Below are 20014 nucleotides of genomic sequence, written 5' to 3'. Positions count from 1 at the left end.
ACAAAGTGGCTGTTGAGTCTCTATGTTTACACAAATGATGACAAACTTTGCTAAAATTTTAAACTGAGTTGTTCTTTAGTCTAGTGTGTGCGGTCTACACTGGATGCATGCAAAATCCAACTGATTACACAGATAATGCAGAGGAAATAATTTATTTCCATGATAAACATTAGACTGGACAACATATTAACAAAATGTAAAAAAAGTGCATACACATGAACATTGGCAATGTACAGTACACAAAAGTTAACAAAAAGCATCAAACGTAACAAAATCTTACTCTCAGGGAGGTTTTTACTTATTTACATCTTCCACTCAAGCTCACGTGCTTTGGGGCTGACTTGTGCTCTATAAATACACTCAAATACCTCAAATACCCCCCCCCCCTCCCCTCCCTACATTACAACGTGTTTTTAACGTCCTCAGTGCTTGGCTCTTCAGTGGGATTGTCATTTTGAGGCCTGATGCCTGGGACTAATGCAATAAAACAAACAGCCATTTTCCATAGAGCCTGAAAACTGCCTAAATTAGAGATTATATAAAATATTTTGCGTGGTACAAACACGAGAACTTAATTAAGAGTACTTATCAATACACAGTAGCATTTTTAATACTTTCTTCTTAAATATTGACCATGTCTGCAAGCTAATATACTCAAATAGCAAATTGTAGAGAAAAATATGTACAGACTGGTAAATTTCAAAGATAAATTCATCCTATCTAACAGTTTAATGTAAATGATAGTTCTCATTCCAGCAAATAAGGTTCTTCAGCTATTGAACCAATACAATGTACCACAAGTCTCAACAATATCAAACAAATACATCATTATTGGAGGCTATTAATAAATGGAAGTCCACCAAGTGCGTTGAGGGAGAAGATGCTGCTGTAAATGAGCTCGAGTGTGTTTGCATACATTATAATATGTGCTAAGTTATACATTGCAAAGGGTAATGGTTATTATTGGGAGTGAGGTTAAGTAATGTACAAAAAGCCAGACCATCAACACACTCACAGAAAATTTGCAAAGCCTGTGATGCTTTATGTTAGAGCTAAGGCTGAGGTTAAGGCACTTAAATAGAAAAAAAAGGGACCAAAGCAGCCAAACATAGTGCTGTGGTGCGGGGATGCAGGAATTTTGTCAACCTTAATCAGGTCCATGTGCCAAGAGCTTTAAAATGCTAAAAACTGGCTTAACGTGGAATCCTACCTTAAATACATTAAAGAAATAGTTTGAAATTTGATAAAGTATGCTTACTTCGACCGGTTTGAAGACAAAATCAACACCACCTTGGCATTTGATTGGTATAGTCAGAAGCTAGTTAGCGTAGCATGAAAACTAAAAACAACAAAAACAAACAAAAAAAAGAAGATTTTTCACATTTTTTAAGTGAGATAATATGTCAAGTAGTGAAATAAATTGGTGGATTACACAGAGACCCATAAACTTAGTTTCTGCTTCCAGTCATCACACTAACCTAAGCTAACTGGATAATGGCTATAGCTTCATACTTACATTAAAGCATACCAGTTTTTTAGCTCCATATAATATTTCCTTAATCTGTCTTTCACAAACCTTTGCAAGTTCATCACTTGTTACAATTTCTGAATTCAAACTTTTTTCAGTTTGAAGTTGTTCAGTTGCAAGCTCTTTCAATCATCTTGTGTTACGTAACACTCAAATGGCCATGTGAAGGAAAAGACCAGCTTAAATTGAGCACCAAAATATTTTAATCTAATTAGTGGAGCAAACCTGCAGCTCCCTCTGATTCAGTTAGTCCGGGGAGAAAAAGGAACAGAGGTTGCACTGTTGTTCATACTTATCGAATTAAAAACAAACCAAATTTCCACAAAAATAAAGAATAAATGCACAGTTGAAGATAACCAAATGATTTGCATTCGTTCTTTGCACAGTTTTCATTTTTCTTAAGTGCTAAACACAGTAATACATCGTGCACGCGCTTTCTCTGCCGACAAACAGGCATCCTTTAGCAGCACACCCAGCGCGCCAGTAAGGGAATCGACACAAGAGCAACCAAACAGAGAATTTTACAGAGAATAAACCTTGTGGCACAGCAACTTTGGATTTGTGGCACACCACTTAGGAAACAGCTTTAAAAAAAAAAACACAAACCAGAAGAAGCCTTAGGCTATGTAAAAAAAAAAAAAAGAACAAAAAAGAAAGAAAGAAAGAAAGAAAGAAAGAAAAAAGTATAAATAAGAAATGAGAAAAAGCTCTGAAATAACTGCCTGGGGCACATGTGTGAAAACCTGCATGTGCTAAGCTTTGCAATCATCTTGATGTCATAGATTACCTTCTCTGCATTTAAAATAAAGGAAATCCAGTACAATAAGTTATAAATATCATCTGATTTTCATATAAGAGTGACTGGAGTTACTTTTTTCCATTTCACAGTATACTATGAACAAATTTTACAGCATAACCAGTTGACACTAGGATTAAATGTTATCATTAGAGCAAATAAGCTATACATTACACAGGGATGGGCTCCACGTGACACGGCGAACAAACGCAACTAATCCCTTAAACTTTCAAGAGATTAAAAAATATATATTTTTGATTTCCTGGTCTGTTTTAGTCTGCTTCAAATTATTTAGAGTTAATGTACTGAAATAGATCAGAAATATGACTGTGCATGGTGTGAATGTATACTAGAGTTGTGCTCAACTGCATAATCTACTGTATATGTGATTTGTGTGAATTTAAAAATATCTGTGGATGCAATCCAAGTGTCCGTGCATGTTACAGCTTTGGTTACATCAGAAATGATCTGGTTGTTGCTCGGGGTCTAAATGCCTTTCAATCTTCTTGTCTTCTGTCGTTCTCTTATGCATAAGATGATTGATCAGGTTAGGCTGAATCAATTCGACATCCACTTGAAAAATGAATGCACCTTTTTTTGTTGTTACTTACAATGTAACCAATTATTAGAAAATCAAATGCTAAAAAACTCAAGTAGAAGTTTGTTGTTGTTCAATACATTTGTGTGTAAATGTGTTATGTTATGTAATACTGCAAAGTCATGCGTGGACTAAACTAAGCGCTTTCAGTACATGATTAGATTAACTTTATTGGAGGAGGTCAGGGTGAAGTAGCCGCTGAGCAGAAAGAACAAAACAGTCTTTGACCAAAAACAGTCTGAGACGCTCCTGGCCCGAGGTACGGTGCTTCACAAAGAGGCATTAAAAAGGCTACGGTCACATCCACATTTTTCTTTCATATAAACTAGTATGCTTTCACATGAAATGTTCTCTCACGATGCAAAAGCAGCTGCAGCAGGTAAAATATAAGTTAAGCTCAGTGATGGTTCAGTTATCTGTAGTAATATGAGAAAACAGTGGCTCAGCTATAATTACTTATTGAGCTCCTCCATGAATACTGGAAACAGAGTACACTGACAGAAGCGTGCTACTTCTGTATTTTTCTTTTCATCGACATTTAAATAAAGCACTCTGAGGAATCATAAAGGAACCACAACTAGATGTTACGACTGCCACTGCTGCACTGAAACCTGTCTGCTGATGGCAACATGGCGGCGTAATGCTCGTCTCGGCTGGGGAGTGGGAAAAGGGGATGATCCTGCACGTGTGGTGAGAAAGGCAGTTCGAATAGCCCACGGTGGCCTCAAACACACGGGAAAGTCTTCCACCCTGGCTCGATCTGAAGCATCCAGGCCTTAAGCACATAGTGAAAGCAATCGGCCTCATCTGGATCTCAATGCCGGAAGTCTACGACGGAGCACTCTCTGTCAATGCACTGAGCTTCTGCAGCTTGTTTAAATGGAGCCGAGACATTAGAGTGGAGATCAGCACAGTGCTTTGTTTCTGGTACCACAGCAGCAGGTTTTTTTTTTAAACTTCTCAAAGCCATTAAAGAGACTGAGACAGTGGCAAGCCACTTCTCATCCCCATCTCATCTTTGCTTGAGCCACCGTGTTAAGGCAGGTGTCCTACTGAGAGCTGGCCTCCATGGCCATGCTTGGCTGCTTCTCAAGCTGCTCTGCCCTCTGTCGCATCAGTTCCAGACCAAATTCTATCCCAAGTCCTGGCATTTGCAGCTGCGGGAGCTCTACTGCTCTACTAGGGTGTAATTTTAAATCTTCAGCGTCACTGATGGCGTCAGTACACTCCCTTAACACTTGTTCACCCTGCGGTTCATCCATGTCCTCCGTTTCCACTGAGCTGCGGTCAGGAGGCATCTCCTCACAGTTCATGGGTGAGGCCAGTTTCTGGTGGTTGGTTAGGGGAACAGCTGTGACGTCAGGGGCACAGGTGGAACAGCGGTACAGTTGAGTAGAGGGCTGGATCAAGTTAGTTGGTACAACTGCAGGGCTGGAAAGAGACTGCAGACTCGATGTGGAAGCAAAATTCGTTCCAGGCGGATCTATGCATATGGAAGGGACAGTGCAGTGGCGGGAGGGGTTAAGGCGGTGGGGACGGCCTCCTGTTGGACGGTCACAGCGCCGCCCTTGCGGTAGACGCATGCAGTCCTTACAGGACTGATAGGAGGGCTTCACTTTTAAAGGGTTTCCTGTGCTACCACTGTCCTAAATGGAGAAAAATTGAACAAAATGCAGCATATGGTCAGTCACATGAAAACTAAATATGTTCACTTTACAACATTTACCTCTACAACAAATAGATGTTTAAAAATGCAACTTAAAGACTTTATCTTTCAACTAAAAATGTTTTTTTTTTTTTAAAACTCACATCAAAAGCTGCAGGACAGCTGCGCTTGGCTGCTAGGCGGTTACTGTTGTTGGTGTTCAGGTTGGCTAATCCTAACCGGCTTTCCTCGCTCCTCTCATCCTCCTCCCCCATTTTCTTCCCCTCTGAATTTCCAGGCGTTTGAGCCAAAGCTGCCATCTCAGCTTCCTCTTTCTTAGCTTCTTCTTCATCCTCTTCTTCCAAAGTACTGAACTCGAGCCTCAGCCTCATGTCCTCGAGGGGATCAAGGCGTCCACAGGTCTGGGCTGCTGTGCCCTCGCCAGGCAGGGCTAAATGGGCCATGGGGAAACCCTCGTCCTCCAGCAGGGCATCTCTCTCTACGTCTTCAATCTCAATAAAAACTCTTTCCATACCAAGCAGAGGGGGTCCCCGAACTGGAGTGGAAGGCTCACTGTCAAGTGCGGAGTCTGACAAACGTCTAAAGTAATAATTATAGTTAAGAGAGTCTAGAGGTTCCATCTCCAGACCCATACCCCTACAGGGAGATGCCCCGCAGCCTCCCCAGGCTTCCTCTTCTCTGAGCACCGGCGTTTCCCCTCCACCGGCACAATGGCCCGAGGCTTGCAAATCATCCGATCCCTCCTCATCTGCTCCAGGCCTCCATAGCTTGTTGTGACGCTGTTTGCTGCAAAGGTGAATTAGGCTTTAAGTGTGACTAGAATAATAAAACCATGCTTCATGAAAAACAGTGGTTCCATCTGTTGGCTCTGCAAAGTGCAAACCTTAGTGAAAGCATAGACCTGCTTACCTGGCATCTAGAATTCCCTCATACTCTGCCAGCTGTCTCATGAAGCCGGCGTTTGGCTGAGCTATACTCCGTTTCTGCTTGACAAAGTTGTAGGCTTTCTCCAGAGACCAGCCATACTCCTTCATTGCATAGGCAATAACAGTAGAGGCAGACCGGCTCACCCCCATCTTACAGTGCACCAGGCACTTGGAATTATTCTTCCTATTGGATCAAGAGAAAAGAAAAATCACTCTCACCCCATTTTATGAATCTAGACAACAGTGGCACGCCCCCTCCCACCCCCAAGACGACTGGTTTGTTTTGCTCTCACTTGGCTTTGACGATAAAGTTGTAAGTGTCATTCCAGTGAGCCAGCAGGTCAGTGGCGTCCTCGTCGTACACTCGGACGTTGTGGTAAGAAAACAAGCCTGGGAAAAAGTTGTCGATCTCTCTGGTAACGTTCAGAATAAAACCCACTCTGCAAAAAACCCATCATGTTAATATTTACTCCTCTGCCCACAGACCTTTATCATAGCAGGAAAAAACAAAACAAAACAAAAAAGATCAGTGAGTCCTGAAAGAGCTCACCCACAACCAGGTCTTGATTTGCTGTGACAAATAGCAAAGATTAGATTTGACAAAAAGGCTCCATTCTACTTAGAAAAAGTATTTTGTGTGTCCAAAGTCATGCAGGCATGCAGCTTCTCTCTTTCTTCTTCTTGCACTTTCTTCTTTGAGCAATTATTTTTCTATGTGGTGTTTGAGCATGAACCATATTGTTCATATAGACTGGATATAAAAACTGGATGTAGCCTTCAGGTCAGATACAAATGCTATAAACCTGCATTACTTGCTAATGGCCAGCAGGAGGTGCCTTCTCTGGTTGCAAAAAGTAGTCATGCTGTATTTTCTATGGGCTACAAGGGAGGTCTTTTACTCTGTTAATGTATGATATCAGTAAACACTTTCCCGATGGGTCTAAATTCTTACTGAATACAACATGTTAATTTTTTAAATTGTGGTGCAATGTAAAGAAATAACAGTAAGGTGTAGGGTATAGCACCCTTGTGACTGACAGATCTCTACCACAAGAGAACTCTCCTTCAGTTTCTCAGCCAGATCCTGGCCTCACTTGTGATGTTTGGTCTTTAAACACCAAGACAGCCACAGCCACAAAGCTCAAATCCAAACTACATTAAGTAATGCATGACGCCAATATTCATAATTTATATGCAATCTATGGTTATTACTATAGCTCTGCATATTTTCATACTTAACTTCAAGCACAAAGTTAAGTCAAGCACTGAAATTTGGTCTGATTTTAACAGACTTTTCAATTATATGTCTATAGGAATAACAAGAGACACATAAATGAGAATTAGACAAGTGGGATTAAACCAAGAAAAATAGGTTAGATTCTTTGGTTAGTGTTAAGCTCTCAGCTCACCCACACTCACGTAGCTCTTCCAGGTTGGAAGCGTTCCACTCAGAGCCCTAGAGAGGAAGAAAGGCAGAAACTTACACAGAATAACTGTATTTAAACCAACTATATACCACAGTGAAAAAGTATTTGGCTATCAGTGTGGAGGACGGGTATACAGAATTCTAAATTATACTACAAGATGCAAACAACTCACCAAATAAACATGGTCAAAGATAAGTGTAGCCTTGTCCATCTGACCCAGGATCAAAAGCATCTCGTTGTCTATAAACTCCTTGTATTCTTTGAGGTTACAGTTCATATGCTGCTCCAGCTCGTTACGGATCTGAGGATGAGGAATTAACATCAACCCCCACTTTCTTAAAAACATGGTTTCCAAATGTATTACTAACCACAGGTTAAGCATTGGTACCTTTATTTAATCCTGTAAAGGTTCTACAAACAAAAGGTCCCTGGTTCAATCCCAGGAGGCAAATCCCTTAGTGTAAAAAGTGTAAAAGTGTAAAAATCTGACAAATAAAACATGTGGTGCTGCCTGCTCTGGGATTCCTTATAAATAAATGAGCAGCCAAAAATAGTTTTTTAATTTTTATTTAGCAAAAATGCAAAAAAACAAACAAAAACCTTGTTTTGTGCTGAAGAGATTAAAATAAGGCCTTTTGCCTGAATGCATAAAAACAAAGATCTGCAGTGACTAGTTATTGAGGAAAACACACTTAAACGTTTATAGACAGCTAATTTGAATCTTTAATTAGTGTATTCTTTCCTAAAACGTGAAAATAAAATAAAATTTAGACCATTCCTTGCCCGTTGAATGACAAATACTGATTTGGCACGTACCTCCTTTGAGGTGATGTTTTCCAAGTCTTGAAACATCATGATGTTGCGTAGTTTGGCTTTAATGGCACATTCAGTTCTCTCTCGCTCAGTTGGCCTGCACATAATGAGTCAATGCATCAGTGCTGTGGTCTGAATGAAAATTTGCATAACAGTGTTTCCCACTGATGAAGACAAAGGCCAGAAACAGAAGAACAGCAGCTCGTGTCCAAAGCATATAAATTTACGACTAAAGACACACGGCGCAGGCATGTTTGATCTATGATCTGATTGGCCGCATGAGATCTGTTTAAATCTACTTTGAAAAATACAGGATAATTAATTAGTACTGCATGACTTAAAAGATGTGCCCGTTTTTCCTTCATTGCATGAGGTGAGTTGCTATGCTGGGTACTCACTGGTCGACGAACATGGTGGGAGAATCAGACCGGGTGCTCTCCAGGTCGGTCATAGCATTCCACTCATTGATGCAGCTTTGCTCGGAGGTGATGCAGCTCTCGTAGAAGGCCATCCATGTGAGAGCAATGCCCCCTGGGAAGTAGTTGAACCGGCGGGACACCTCGCATGCCTTATGGAGGACCTGCAGGGCGGACCTGCAGGAACATGGCGCAAACTTTTAACTGCTAAAGATCCCCATTGAACAGAAGGGAAACCTGCACATTAATGGTAATTCTGTCAGGTGACCAGAAGGTGGCATGTGAACGCTCACATACACACAGAGTGTGGTAGGAGTGTCATCAGTGGAAAACAGACTCAAATATATAGAAGGTAAAGTATCTAAACAAGATGTATCCAGAAGATTTTGGTAGCCATCAAAAAGCTTCTGACATAATTCTGAGTGAATATTTGACCATCAAGACGTACAAGAATTGGTTCATTTAAAATGGTCGTTTTTAAGCGTAATCCGCTGCTTTCTTCATTCCAAAACCAGTTTTGAGCTGTGTTTTGAATCATTATCCTGTTATAACACCTAACTAACTGTGTCTAAGTTTCAAATGTCTAGCTGCTGATTCAAGTTTGAAGTTGATTAAACCTTGAATGAAGTTGAGGAATTGGGAGGTAGTCCTCCTTCATTATTTCATCCACACTGTGCAACATAACAGCAGCACTGGCAGCAAAAAGGCCCAGAACACGATGCTGCCACCACCATGGTTGACAGCTGCTGCAGTGTTCATGGCAAGATTGAGGTTTGATGGTTCCTGGGTTGTTCCTGAACGTCCTAATCAATTTCCTCTCATCTGAGGGTGACAGTTCGGGTCTTCTTCTAGACTGTGGCAAAGCAATGCCACATCTGAATAACTTGTACTTATGTACAGTTGTTTGAACTAATGATCCTAAAATCTGCAGATGTTTAACAATGGCTTCAACAGACTTGTGTAAATTCACAATCTTCCTTCTTAGATCTTCACAGAGTTCTTTGAAGTTCTTCATTGCTTATATTTGATATTTGTTGATATTGTTAATAATTACAAAATATATTCATATGTGTGCACCTAATTTCCAAGAAATCCTTTAAAGTCCCAAAAATCACTTTGGCAAAAATGTTGGGTATATCGGCGTGTTAACACAACCCCACTTCTAGACAGACATGAAGAACTCACCACATGGCCTGCACAGACACAGGCTTGAAGACATGTGACCGCCCTGCTGTGCTCACACTGAAGCCTCTAGTGAAGAAGAAGAAAAGGCGGAGAAGGAGATTAGTTTGGATTGATGTGAAGAGTAATGAGGGGGATGTAAACACAGACTGGACGGGGCTCGTCCATGGGGTCTATTCAGGACACCAAACAGTGGAACATTCCTCCAGCTTACAGAGGCAGGGACAATGTTAACAGGTCAGCAAGAACTGTTATCACACAGAGGAAAAAAATATCTGTGTAACTCCCTCCACTGCCACTGGTGGGCACTAAAGCCTAAAGAATAGGCTCGAACCCTTGTCTCACATTTTGAAGTGATCAGAATGAAAACATCCATTAGTGTTTTTGTTCTCTGCATGTGGCAAAGTGAAACTTACCCATCTCCATCTAAATGTATGTTGGTATCGCTCCACAGCGGCAGCACCATCCCAATAGAGCAATTCTTACTGTAAATCACAACAACATGAGGTTAACAAATCTCATTAAAACAGGTAAAATGTGCATGTGCAGAGAGACTAATTACCTGTCCTTATCTATAAAGTCCATTCCCAGGACGACGTTTTCCTCTGTATCTTGGTGGCCAGTGGTATAGATAACCACCATATAGCGCACTCGATCTGTCCAGCTGCTTTCTAACCGCACAGCCTGCACGACAAAAGGAGAGACTGCAAAACACTGCATCTGGACTGTACAGCAGTACTGCTGGGTAACAATAAAATGTGGCCACATTCTGGATTTATTCTGCAGATTTGATTGGGTAAAAACCCCGGCTCTTTTCAAAAACGAAACTTTTTTGCAAGCTCAGGAACAACATCTGTGTTTTTACATGTTTGCAATCCCAGGTGTTTGGCCTATTCATGCTCTTCTATTATTTTTTGTTTCATGGATGGATGGATCTGCCATCACAGCAATGATCTACACACCAGTTCTTTACCGTTTCTCTTCCTTAAGAATAGCTTCTTGACAGCCACCACTGAGACCATTTGTCATGAGGCAGTAGTGAACAGTACATGACACTACAAGTTTTTGGCTAATAGCTCTGTGGGAATCACCTTGTTAACACAAACATACAAATTTAAGCCTGTCAAACTGTGTTATCCGTGACATTTTTCATAGATGCATAGATTCTAAACAAATTGGAACACATTATGTACTTTCTATAAAACATTTCTCTGAAAATGATCAGGTGTAATGACTGGACTGAAAGTGAATGGAAAAGCAGCCAGTGTCCAAACAAAACCCTTGAAAGACCTTCAGAAAGCCTGGAGAACCTTTGAAGCTAAATATAAAGACAGGTGATGGGGCTCAAGACTTTTGCACATTACTATAAAAACACTCAGTTAACCAGTGGAGCAGGTCTTTACTTTTAAGTCTCTGATTTCATCTTTGCTGAATCAAAAAAATGAAATGAACGCTTCCAGCAACAAAAACAAAGCAACACATGGCAACATCTTTGTACTGACCAGCTTAATGCGATCTTCAGACCGGAGAATCTTAAACATGACCTGCAGATGTTGAGGCAAATCACCTGAAAGTGAAACACTGAGACTGTGAAATGATTCAACAACAATGCCTTTAACATAATTCACATTTTTCCTCACGTGGGAACTGATTAAACTGCGTTTTGCATGCCAGACTGGCTGAAGGTCAGCGTCACAGTGTTGTCGTCTGATATGGACAGGATTTTGCTTGGTTACCATGGCAAAGAAGTGGATTTCATGCTTCTGTATGTTTATTTGCATAAAATATAACAACTGAAACTAACAATAATCAGCTGACAGACATACTGAAGATCGCACTAACAATATAGATAATACACACTTTAATCAGACATGAGCTTTAGAGACGTGATTTCTGGACTTTCTGAAGGTCAACTACAAACTGACCATTCAGCTTTTTCTATTGTTTTCTTCAGTGGGAGGAAAATTTTGCACATTTCTCACAATGAAGATAAATCTAAATCGTTTAACCACCCAGCTGTGCTGAACTCAATATTTAGCGGAGGCTTTTACAAACTGACTTGACCTTTCCTGCCCTTGCCCACAGTTTTATAGACACACACAAAAAATACAAAAAGTGTTAGTGAAAGAGACTGGCAGAGAGACAAGCACGAATGTCAGTCACTGATTGAGCTGAATGGCAACCTCACACAGTTTCAGTCTGTTAGGTTCATATTTCAACAGTTTTTAAACACATTTCCAAAGACTTTAAACATAAATTGCATGAAGGATTGTTTTGAACTATGGAGCATGCAGACATTATTTTAGGTGAGTCTAATAATTAAACGGTGAAGCTGGAAATGAGCACAAGCACACAGTTTGAGACTTGATCGTTCTTCCCCCAAAGGGACGGAGTTTGTAATCGACTGTTTGTTTGTCTGTCTGTCGGTCTGTTTGTTAGCAGTCTAGCATCCACAGTTTTCAAGATATCATTTTCTAATTTTGTGTGATGGCAGACGCCAACAACAGCTGATTTAACTTTGGTGAAAAGCAGGTAAAGGTCACCCCAAATGTGAAAATCAGTAAAAACTTTATGCCACCCACAATTGTTTTTATGTATCGTCTTCAAATTTCACAACAATATTCTACAGCTTGGGGGACATGAGTACCTAGGCTGGCTAAGCATTTCCCCATAACCTTATTGTTAGTGCCCAGTCAAATTTTATCATCCTTAAAGGTTATTTTTTTTTTGCCTCTTTTAGATAGTGTAGCAATGTGAAGACAGAAAACTGGGGAGAAAGAAAAGGAGAAAACACTCTGGTCATGCGGCATGTGGACACGCTCACCCAAAAACTATCAAAGAATCTGTATTGAGTAATATATCTCATGAAAGAACATGCAGAGAGCTGTACAATGCCGCTTTTATATTTTAAATACCACACCCTACAACATTACAACAACGCCATAAAGTTTAGCAACTGGTTCAGCGACAACCGCATTATTATAGCTTAAAGTCTAAAGTTTTTACAGTTTATAGAAGCCAAACGTTTCAGCCTATTCTGCTCCAATCAAAGATAATAAAAATAATAAATTTTTAGGGCCTTTGACCAAGAAAAATGTCAAAGGCCCTGACCTTTGACCTTGCAGCAGGTCATAGGTCAAAGGTCAGGGCCACACGAATTAGGAAAAAGCTTCATTTTCCATTGAATCATACTTTAATGTTTTTATTGGGGGACATCAGCACTTTCTTTGTTTTTTCTTTAAAACAATATAAGGTTGTTTGTCCAGACAACATTATATGACACAAAAAGATTAATATACTGCACTAGATTTCCATAGTAACAATGCTGGCGTCATCATAAAAACATCAAAGTTTTAGCATAACGCTTGGCCTTATGGGGGAGTTGTGCCCTCTGAGTGCTCTTGTATGAAACAGTCTATGTAAGTCTGGCATTGAACTGCAGGGCTCTTCGGGTCAGACCGAATTATGTGATGCTTCAGACTAAACACAAACGAAACCCACAAACACGGAGAAAAGACTTGGCAAATACACATTTGCTTTTGTCTGGGGTCTTGTTTGTGCAGTGAACATGGGTAAAAGAGAAAAGACACAAAGCTTTGTGTGTTTTTGCGTGACTCTGTTCCCACCTGCATGTTTGTGGTGGGTCGGGGTCTTTGGTCCTTGCGTGCTGCCACCTTGCTGGAGGAAGAGGGCGGCTCCTTTGACCATGAAGAAGCTCTCGCTGAGGCTGAAAAGTAGATGTGCAAAAGAAATTCAGTGATGCTGATGCCTGGACACAACTACATTTTGGCCATAAGCAGCCTAATTTTTCATTCTATACCCTAAAATCCAACCACGAGAAATACTGAACTTTCATCAAATGGCAACAAGTTGGGCTGCATGGTAGCGCTCACAGCTAACCAGCTTGTGTATGCCAAGCTAAAAGTCACAAAGAACGGACTGCCTCGTGGAAAATCTGTTGTGCTGCAATACGTTTAAATTATCTCACTTCCTTGAAAAACATCACATCTATTGCACTTTAACTCCATTCTCAGTCTTTATTATTATTATTATTAGTATTATTAGTATTATTATGGACTGAAATAGAAAAAGAAAATGGCATCTCCTCCAGTATTTTATCATGAAGGATTTAAGAAAGTGAATTCAAACGGCAAAATAAGAGCAGAACAAGAGAATTCCCTCCACAGCGTGCATAAATTCCCACCCTGGATCCAGAAGGACGTCACAATTTGGATAACTCAGTTATTTTCTGGAGAACTACAAAATGATATCTGACAGTTTCTCATATTTTACTCTGATATGCATTTGTGAAGATGTATTATATAGACAAATCTTCAGGTAAACCATGCAGTCTGCCTTTACAAACACTTGTGAAAGAAAAGGTTGTTCTAAAGAGGTCACTGAATCCCAGCGTGTTACCGTAACACGACGCTGCTGTTGCAACAAGTCAGTTTGTGGATTTTTTTTAATCCACTACTGACTGTAAGTTGAGCAACTCAGCCAATAAAGTGGCAGACCACAAACCCTTGAAGAGCAGGGTCACTGAGTCCTGATGCATGAAAGTCTGCTGACTCAACATCTGCAGAGAAACCTCCTCGGGTATTAACATCAGCACAGAAACGGTGCGCCAGGAGCTTCATCGCATGGGCTACGGTGTTCGAGCAGCTGGACCAGTACCTTTGTCCAAAATGGCGTAAATTAAGTTGGGTTTTTTTTACTTCGTCTTCAATGGTAAAAGAATCCTTTCAAAATTTCCTGAATTCACAGCAGCAAACACACCAACCCCAAAAGTTAATCCCCTTTACACCGGGCCAAACTCCACCTCTGTTTCAATCTTACTAACAACAGACTGACAACCTCAAACAATCACATAGCCTCACTGGCAGATGTAACTAAACTAAACCAACAGCCTTTAGAATCAAATGAAAACAAACAAACAAAAAAACATTTTTTCAAATTCAGCTCTGACATTACTTCGGCGCCATCAGCTGATTTAAACCAATGTAGTTCAGCTTGAAAACATACTTTAAACTTTTTCTTAGTAAGAATAACAAATAACAGTTATAAATCAGAAAAGACAATGTCAAAAATTGTCAGCGTACTTTCAAAATATAAACATAAATGTAAAAGTTTGGTGATAAGGTTGTTAAAGCTGAAAAAAAAAACTTCATAAAATTCAACCCTAACTGTGCACACAATGAGCCATCATTGAGCCATTATTCTGAAAAGACTTCTTTTTTTGCTCTATACAATATCCTGTACTCTGAAGAACAGGATATTGTATGACGTCCTTACAGTCCTCATTTCATTACAAAATCCTGAAGTCCAAAGTGATTCTGTTTACTAAAAAAAACAATGATTTGGCTTTAACTGACTGACCTGCTGTAGTTTTTGTAAACAGGTGAGTGCAGATACTCCATTGTGTTGCACATGTGGCCAAATTTAAGCTGAAGTCACACACCAGTAAAGTATGAAAGGCCTGTCGGGACACAGCACACAGCGTGAGCAGGTACTTCTCTTATTTAGTCCTGTTTGGATCACTGAGCAGGACGGATGGCTCATCGGGGACTGAAAGTCAGCAGAGTCCTGATCCAGCACATTTAACAGCCCTTAGTTTTAACAGTAATGGTGACCAGACTCCACTTGATTGGGTTTGTTGACCTTTATGGATCTCACACATACACACACATACCCACACACACACTCAGCTATCTACATGCACTCAAACATTCAGACTTCCTCTGCTCGGCCCACCTGTGCTGAATGAAGCACTCCTGGGTCATGACATTGTTATGAAGGCTGTACTAAGCAGAAGGAGAGCTTCAGCGTATTTTCTCACACAGAACAGTGTGTAGCTTTGTTCGACCACAGTCTCATTCCTCTCTTGACCAAAAACACACAAAGCCTGGTATGACTGAGTGGGGCCATCACATGGCCTTTTGTTTCAGCTCCACTGCAACGTGCTATCATTAATCCTCTTCAACTGTATGTAGAAGACGAATGAGATGAAGTCACGGAGGATTTAGCTTAAAAAACAGAATCCCTGAACAAATTCACACCGTGACCGGGTAAAGGACTGAGCACGAAGAAAAACTCAATTCTCAACCATCAGAATAAGATTTAAGATGTAGATTTTAAAGCCGCTTCTCCTACAAATGTTTTCATGACTTTAAAGTAAAAGAGGTCACGTATTCTATACTGCCACTGTTTGCAGATTGTTGCTAATACGAATCTAGTATACAGAGTGATCTTGTTTGTGCTGCTGTGAAGACTTACATGCGGCAGATCTCCGTCCGAGTCCAAGTAGCTTTCTCCACAAAGTGAGGCAGCACCGTGAGCATGTCTTTATTTGAGGATTTTATGACCAGAAGCATCTTCTCTCAGTCAAAACGCCCCACTCCCTCTTATTAACATCTACCTCTGCACAACGTGTTTGGGTTGAACCTGCTTGTCCTTCCTCTCTTCCCCTTTCAGCTTTCTTTCCATCCCAAACCCTGAAACCTCCGGATCTGTGCCGCCGGGTTCCGTTCAGATTTGGCTCCCCCGTCTCCTCTTTCACAGTTCGTGATTCAGCAATCGGCTCTCCGTATGCAACGCCCGGCCACAATACCATCATTCATGCCAGGGAGGGGAGGGCGCACGGGGGTGGGGGGTTGTTACTTGGCGTCAGTCTCAAGTTTGACATGCTGAATTCTAAATTAAGACTACACGCTGATGAATCTGCGAACCGCAGAGAAGCTCAAAGCATGATACGACTGTTTCAACTCTGACAAACCCACAAACACGAGCACACACACCAACGAGCACAAAGGCAGTCTGTGCCAAAGCTTTGCTGACACAAGTCATGATTTTTGTGACGTCAAGTTGATTAAAGAAAAGCCTCGTGACTGAGCGGGGACAGCGGTTTATGCGCTCTGTTATGCAACGGAGTGCGAGAAACATTTTTTAAAGCCTTGTCAAGTTAAATCAACTGTTCGTCCAGCAGATTTTTCTCCTTGACAGCTCTGAAAAACCGGGGCCAAAAATCAAACATAAATATGTGACTCATTATGACTCACAGGCCACCAGGGAAAAAAATCTAATAAAGACATTAATGTATAAAATTTAATAGCATTAATTTTCCTGGTTCAGTTTATTTACTTTTATTTAAATCGTTTCCATTAAAGACACACACAAAAAAACTATTAGATGCATTCATTTTGCCATTAATGTATTCATGCATTACTGCATCATCTTGCCGCTGCAGTGATTCTTTTGTGTGTTTAAATAGTTCGCCATGATGGATGGAAAATCTGTGATATACAATTGAAATATGTAGAAAAAAGGATTTTCAGCTTGTTAACAAATTATTCAGTAAGGTCATATGTCACACGCTGAGTATGCATGGCATGTGGGAATTCTTTCCTCCCTCTTTTTATGAATTCATCTTCAGGAACTCTTTTGCATTGCGCTTACTGCAGATATTCCCACTGCAGGCCTGATGAAAATACTATTAAATACAATAATTATCATTCATCATTTAAAACCTTCCTTTTTAACTCTCTTTTTTGAAAGTATACATGTTTTTTATTAATGTTTACTATCCATACCGACAAACCCTTCCTGACACCTAGTATATTATCTATTGCACAGAAGCATTTGGCAGAAATTCAGCAGGCGCCTATTAAAAAAAAACTAAAGATACACTAAACATACCCAAATTACGATCGGACCTGTTTACTTCCTGCGTTTCCGTGCAGTCCAAGTTTGATCTCTAAAATATTTTTCAAAACAGGCATACAAAGTATTTCACATGTGACTAAAGTGCACCTATAATGCTTCTCCTTACATCTTTTACAGTAATATAATCGCCACAGTGGAGGCTGCTCATGCTAAATGTCACCAAAGGTCAGCGTATATGCAAGTAAACACTCCTGGCTCTTTATGATGTCAAACGGGACTTCCTTATATGGCCATATCCGACAAATAGCCAGGCTTGTACACAGAAACCCCATCCACCCACTTCATACCTTCTGTTTGTGAGAGGGAGCCAATAGGAAAAAAGCTGGCTTAAGGACAAGGTGACCTTAAAGGGAGAGGTGCTAAAGCAGCTTGTTTCAGGCAGTGGAGGTGAATGTACGAATGCCAGTACATAATGAAGCTGAACGTTAGCCACTCTTTATCCTGTCAGCTTCCTGGGACATAGCTGAGATGCTGACTTTCATCATTACAGCTGTTAAGTCAGTGTCAGGTTTGCTGCCTTGTATGTACTCTATTTTAAGTAGTGCAAATGCATCTGAAGTCAACTATCCTTAGCCCGATTCTCCTTAAATTGGTCCAAAAACAAAGAGAATTATGTGCTATATTACAATTTCAGATCTCATTATAACAACAGTATGATATGCATTGTTGTTCAGAAAACAAGAAAAACAAGACCACTATAAGAAACGCAATACTTTTGTATTCTGCTATAAATGTCGTCTCTAGAGAGCTTCAAATATGTTAAAAAAAACCTAAAAAAAGTGTCTTACCTCTGATTATTTTTCCTCTCATCATCGCTTCCGAAATCCTGAAAGACAAGCACAAAGAGCGAATCTGAAACAGCATACAGTAAATTTATACTAAAAAAAATAAAAACTGTGATGATCATGAACAGTGGAACAGTGGGAAAGGAACAGAACTATTTCATAACAAGGATAAAGTTAAGAGTGCTTTGCATTAAGAAATGCAGGCACCAAACACACATGGACCACACGCTTGAGTATCCTGCTAAACAGATCACACAACTACAACTGAGAGGATTTTACATTTTGTCTTCGAAATTTCTGAATTTTTGGCTGCAGTTGCTCTTAAATAAGTTGAACGTCTCAAGGACCATGCAGAGATGGACGAAAGAATGCCTGCGCCACCTGCTGGCCATCTCTCTGCAGCCTGGTGAACTAATCTGCTATGAAGTTGCAAAGAGCTAGCAGCTCAATCCTTAGGACACCTTCAAATTTCAGGAATAAAAAACGAATTCAGACACACACACACACGCACACACTTATTTCTCCTTCCTGCCGGCTGACTCTAGCAGAATAGTGATGGTGAGATGAAGCACCCACCTATCTTCAAAGCAAGGCTTGTCACTGCTTATTTTTGTGCCTCAGCCTACTTCTGAGCGCATAATCCACTTTCCTAAACACCCAGAAAGTGGCGCACGAGCACAGATGTTAGGATTTCACGTGGATAAAAACGTCCAACAGTGCTCCATCTCTAACTGACGCCCCTGCTTTCACAGGTGGAGGTTTAATGCCTCCAGCCTCCAACTCCACTAAGTCAGCATCACTTCTCCATGCAACCCGACTAGAACCAACAACCCCTTTTCCTGCTATGTAACTTGGAAACAAGGAGCACGGAGCTGATCGGTTTGTCTGCGTGGTGCTGCGCGGGATTTGACGTCTCGGTGAGGGCCAAGCGCATTTTCATGGTGCAGTTATGGATCTGACCTATTCTGAAATTTCTAGAAGTTCGCAAAAACACTTGGCTCGCTCTCCCCACATTTAAGGACCTCCTTCCCAAATTGGTGACCGCACTACTCGCAAATAAAAACCTTGGCAACACCGAGACCTGCGAATGTTTGTGCAGCAGCAAAACGAGCACTTTGTGTCTTGACAGCTAAATCCGACAGCCCCCCTCCGTCCCCTCCCCCTCTGCAGGATTTTTGTTTACAAATCCCCTGCCACAGTAGCCACAAACAACTCCCTGTTGTAACAATATGTCAAGTTTGCAGCACACAAGCGCACACATTTGGACACACGCACTATGACGGAAACCAGGTTAACCCTTTCCTGCAGGATATTAAACGCAAACGCCACCCAACCTATGTTTTACACACTCCCGTGGGCGCATTCTTGGCGTTTTCCCCCTCACACACACACAAAGACCCAGCCCCCCGGCATTTCCACTCACCTCCCCCGCACTGCTGTTGGTCGTGCTAGCCGACGATGCTGCACTGGGGGTGGGAGAGCGCTGCAGTGTCACCAGAGCCATGGTCAGTGAGCTGCAGGAGAGGAGAGGAAAGGAGAAGGGAAGGGAGGGGAGGGGAGGAGGAGCGCCTATCCGGGAAGATGCGCCGCTGAGATTGTCGCTGTCACCGGGGAGAAAATGCCTAGTCAGACTCTCATCCAGCAGCACCTGACTCCACTGCCCCGGCCGTGCTCCCTTTCGGTCCTGCTCCGTGCGTCCTCTGCGGTTACCGGAGTCCTCATGGGCGGAAAGTGAGAGAAGAAAGAGTTCCTGGGGTTTCGTTCCGCGCCAGCAGCAGCAGACTCTGTGATTTATTCGCTGGTGTGCAGACAGACAAACAAAAACACATCGCAGGTTGCAAGCGGGGCAGAAATGACATGCAGCTTTGCCGGATGCCTGTGATTGGCTGGCCTAGTTCGCGTATGCGCTGTCATTGGGCCAATGTTGTCAAGGTGACAGGCCAGACTAGGAACTCCCAAAAACAAATGTTTACGATATTTAATGATAATTATAAAAATGTGCTCACGTTATGAAACATAGTCTTTGTGAGAAGACGTTTTTTTAAGACAACAAAAAAGATTAATTTTATATTTATTATATAATCTCATATAATATTTATAGATGAAAATATTACAGAAAACCTTTCTGCATTCATTGGTAAGAAAATGTACCAAA

The 20014-nt window shown here is 41.1% G+C and overlaps 1 protein-coding gene across 2 annotated transcripts; it reads right to left on the bottom strand.

The window, feature by feature from the left end:
- Nucleotides 1-138: 138 nt before the first annotated feature.
- Nucleotides 139-19856, bottom strand: ssh1b (slingshot protein phosphatase 1b). 2 transcript variants are annotated; one of them, XM_085165605.1, is made up of 15 exons: nucleotides 19283-19856; nucleotides 17863-17900; nucleotides 12979-13079; nucleotides 10855-10919; nucleotides 9915-10036; nucleotides 9769-9837; nucleotides 9356-9421; nucleotides 8153-8347; nucleotides 7758-7851; nucleotides 7114-7242; nucleotides 6924-6970; nucleotides 5808-5954; nucleotides 5498-5698; nucleotides 4732-5374; nucleotides 139-4568 (listed from the first exon to the last, which is right to left on the bottom strand). In XM_085165605.1, the coding sequence occupies exons 1-15, from the start codon at nucleotides 19361-19363 to the stop codon at nucleotides 3972-3974; spliced, it is 2595 nt and encodes an 864-aa protein (XP_085021731.1). In that variant the 5' UTR covers nucleotides 19364-19856; the 3' UTR covers nucleotides 139-3971. The 2 variants fall into 2 exon arrangements, with proteins under 2 accessions (XP_085021731.1, XP_085021732.1); XM_085165606.1 differs by lacking the exons at nucleotides 17863-17900; nucleotides 19283-19856 and adding an exon at nucleotides 15629-17847.
- Nucleotides 19857-20014: the final 158 nt, after the last annotated feature.

This window comes from Neolamprologus multifasciatus, chromosome 7, assembly GCF_963576455.1.
Source record: "Neolamprologus multifasciatus chromosome 7, fNeoMul1.2, whole genome shotgun sequence".
NCBI classification, from domain to species: domain Eukaryota; kingdom Metazoa; phylum Chordata; class Actinopteri; order Cichliformes; family Cichlidae; genus Neolamprologus; species Neolamprologus multifasciatus.
Note: the sequence above shows the minus strand (reverse complement) of the source record. Positions and strands in the feature narration are given on the sequence as shown.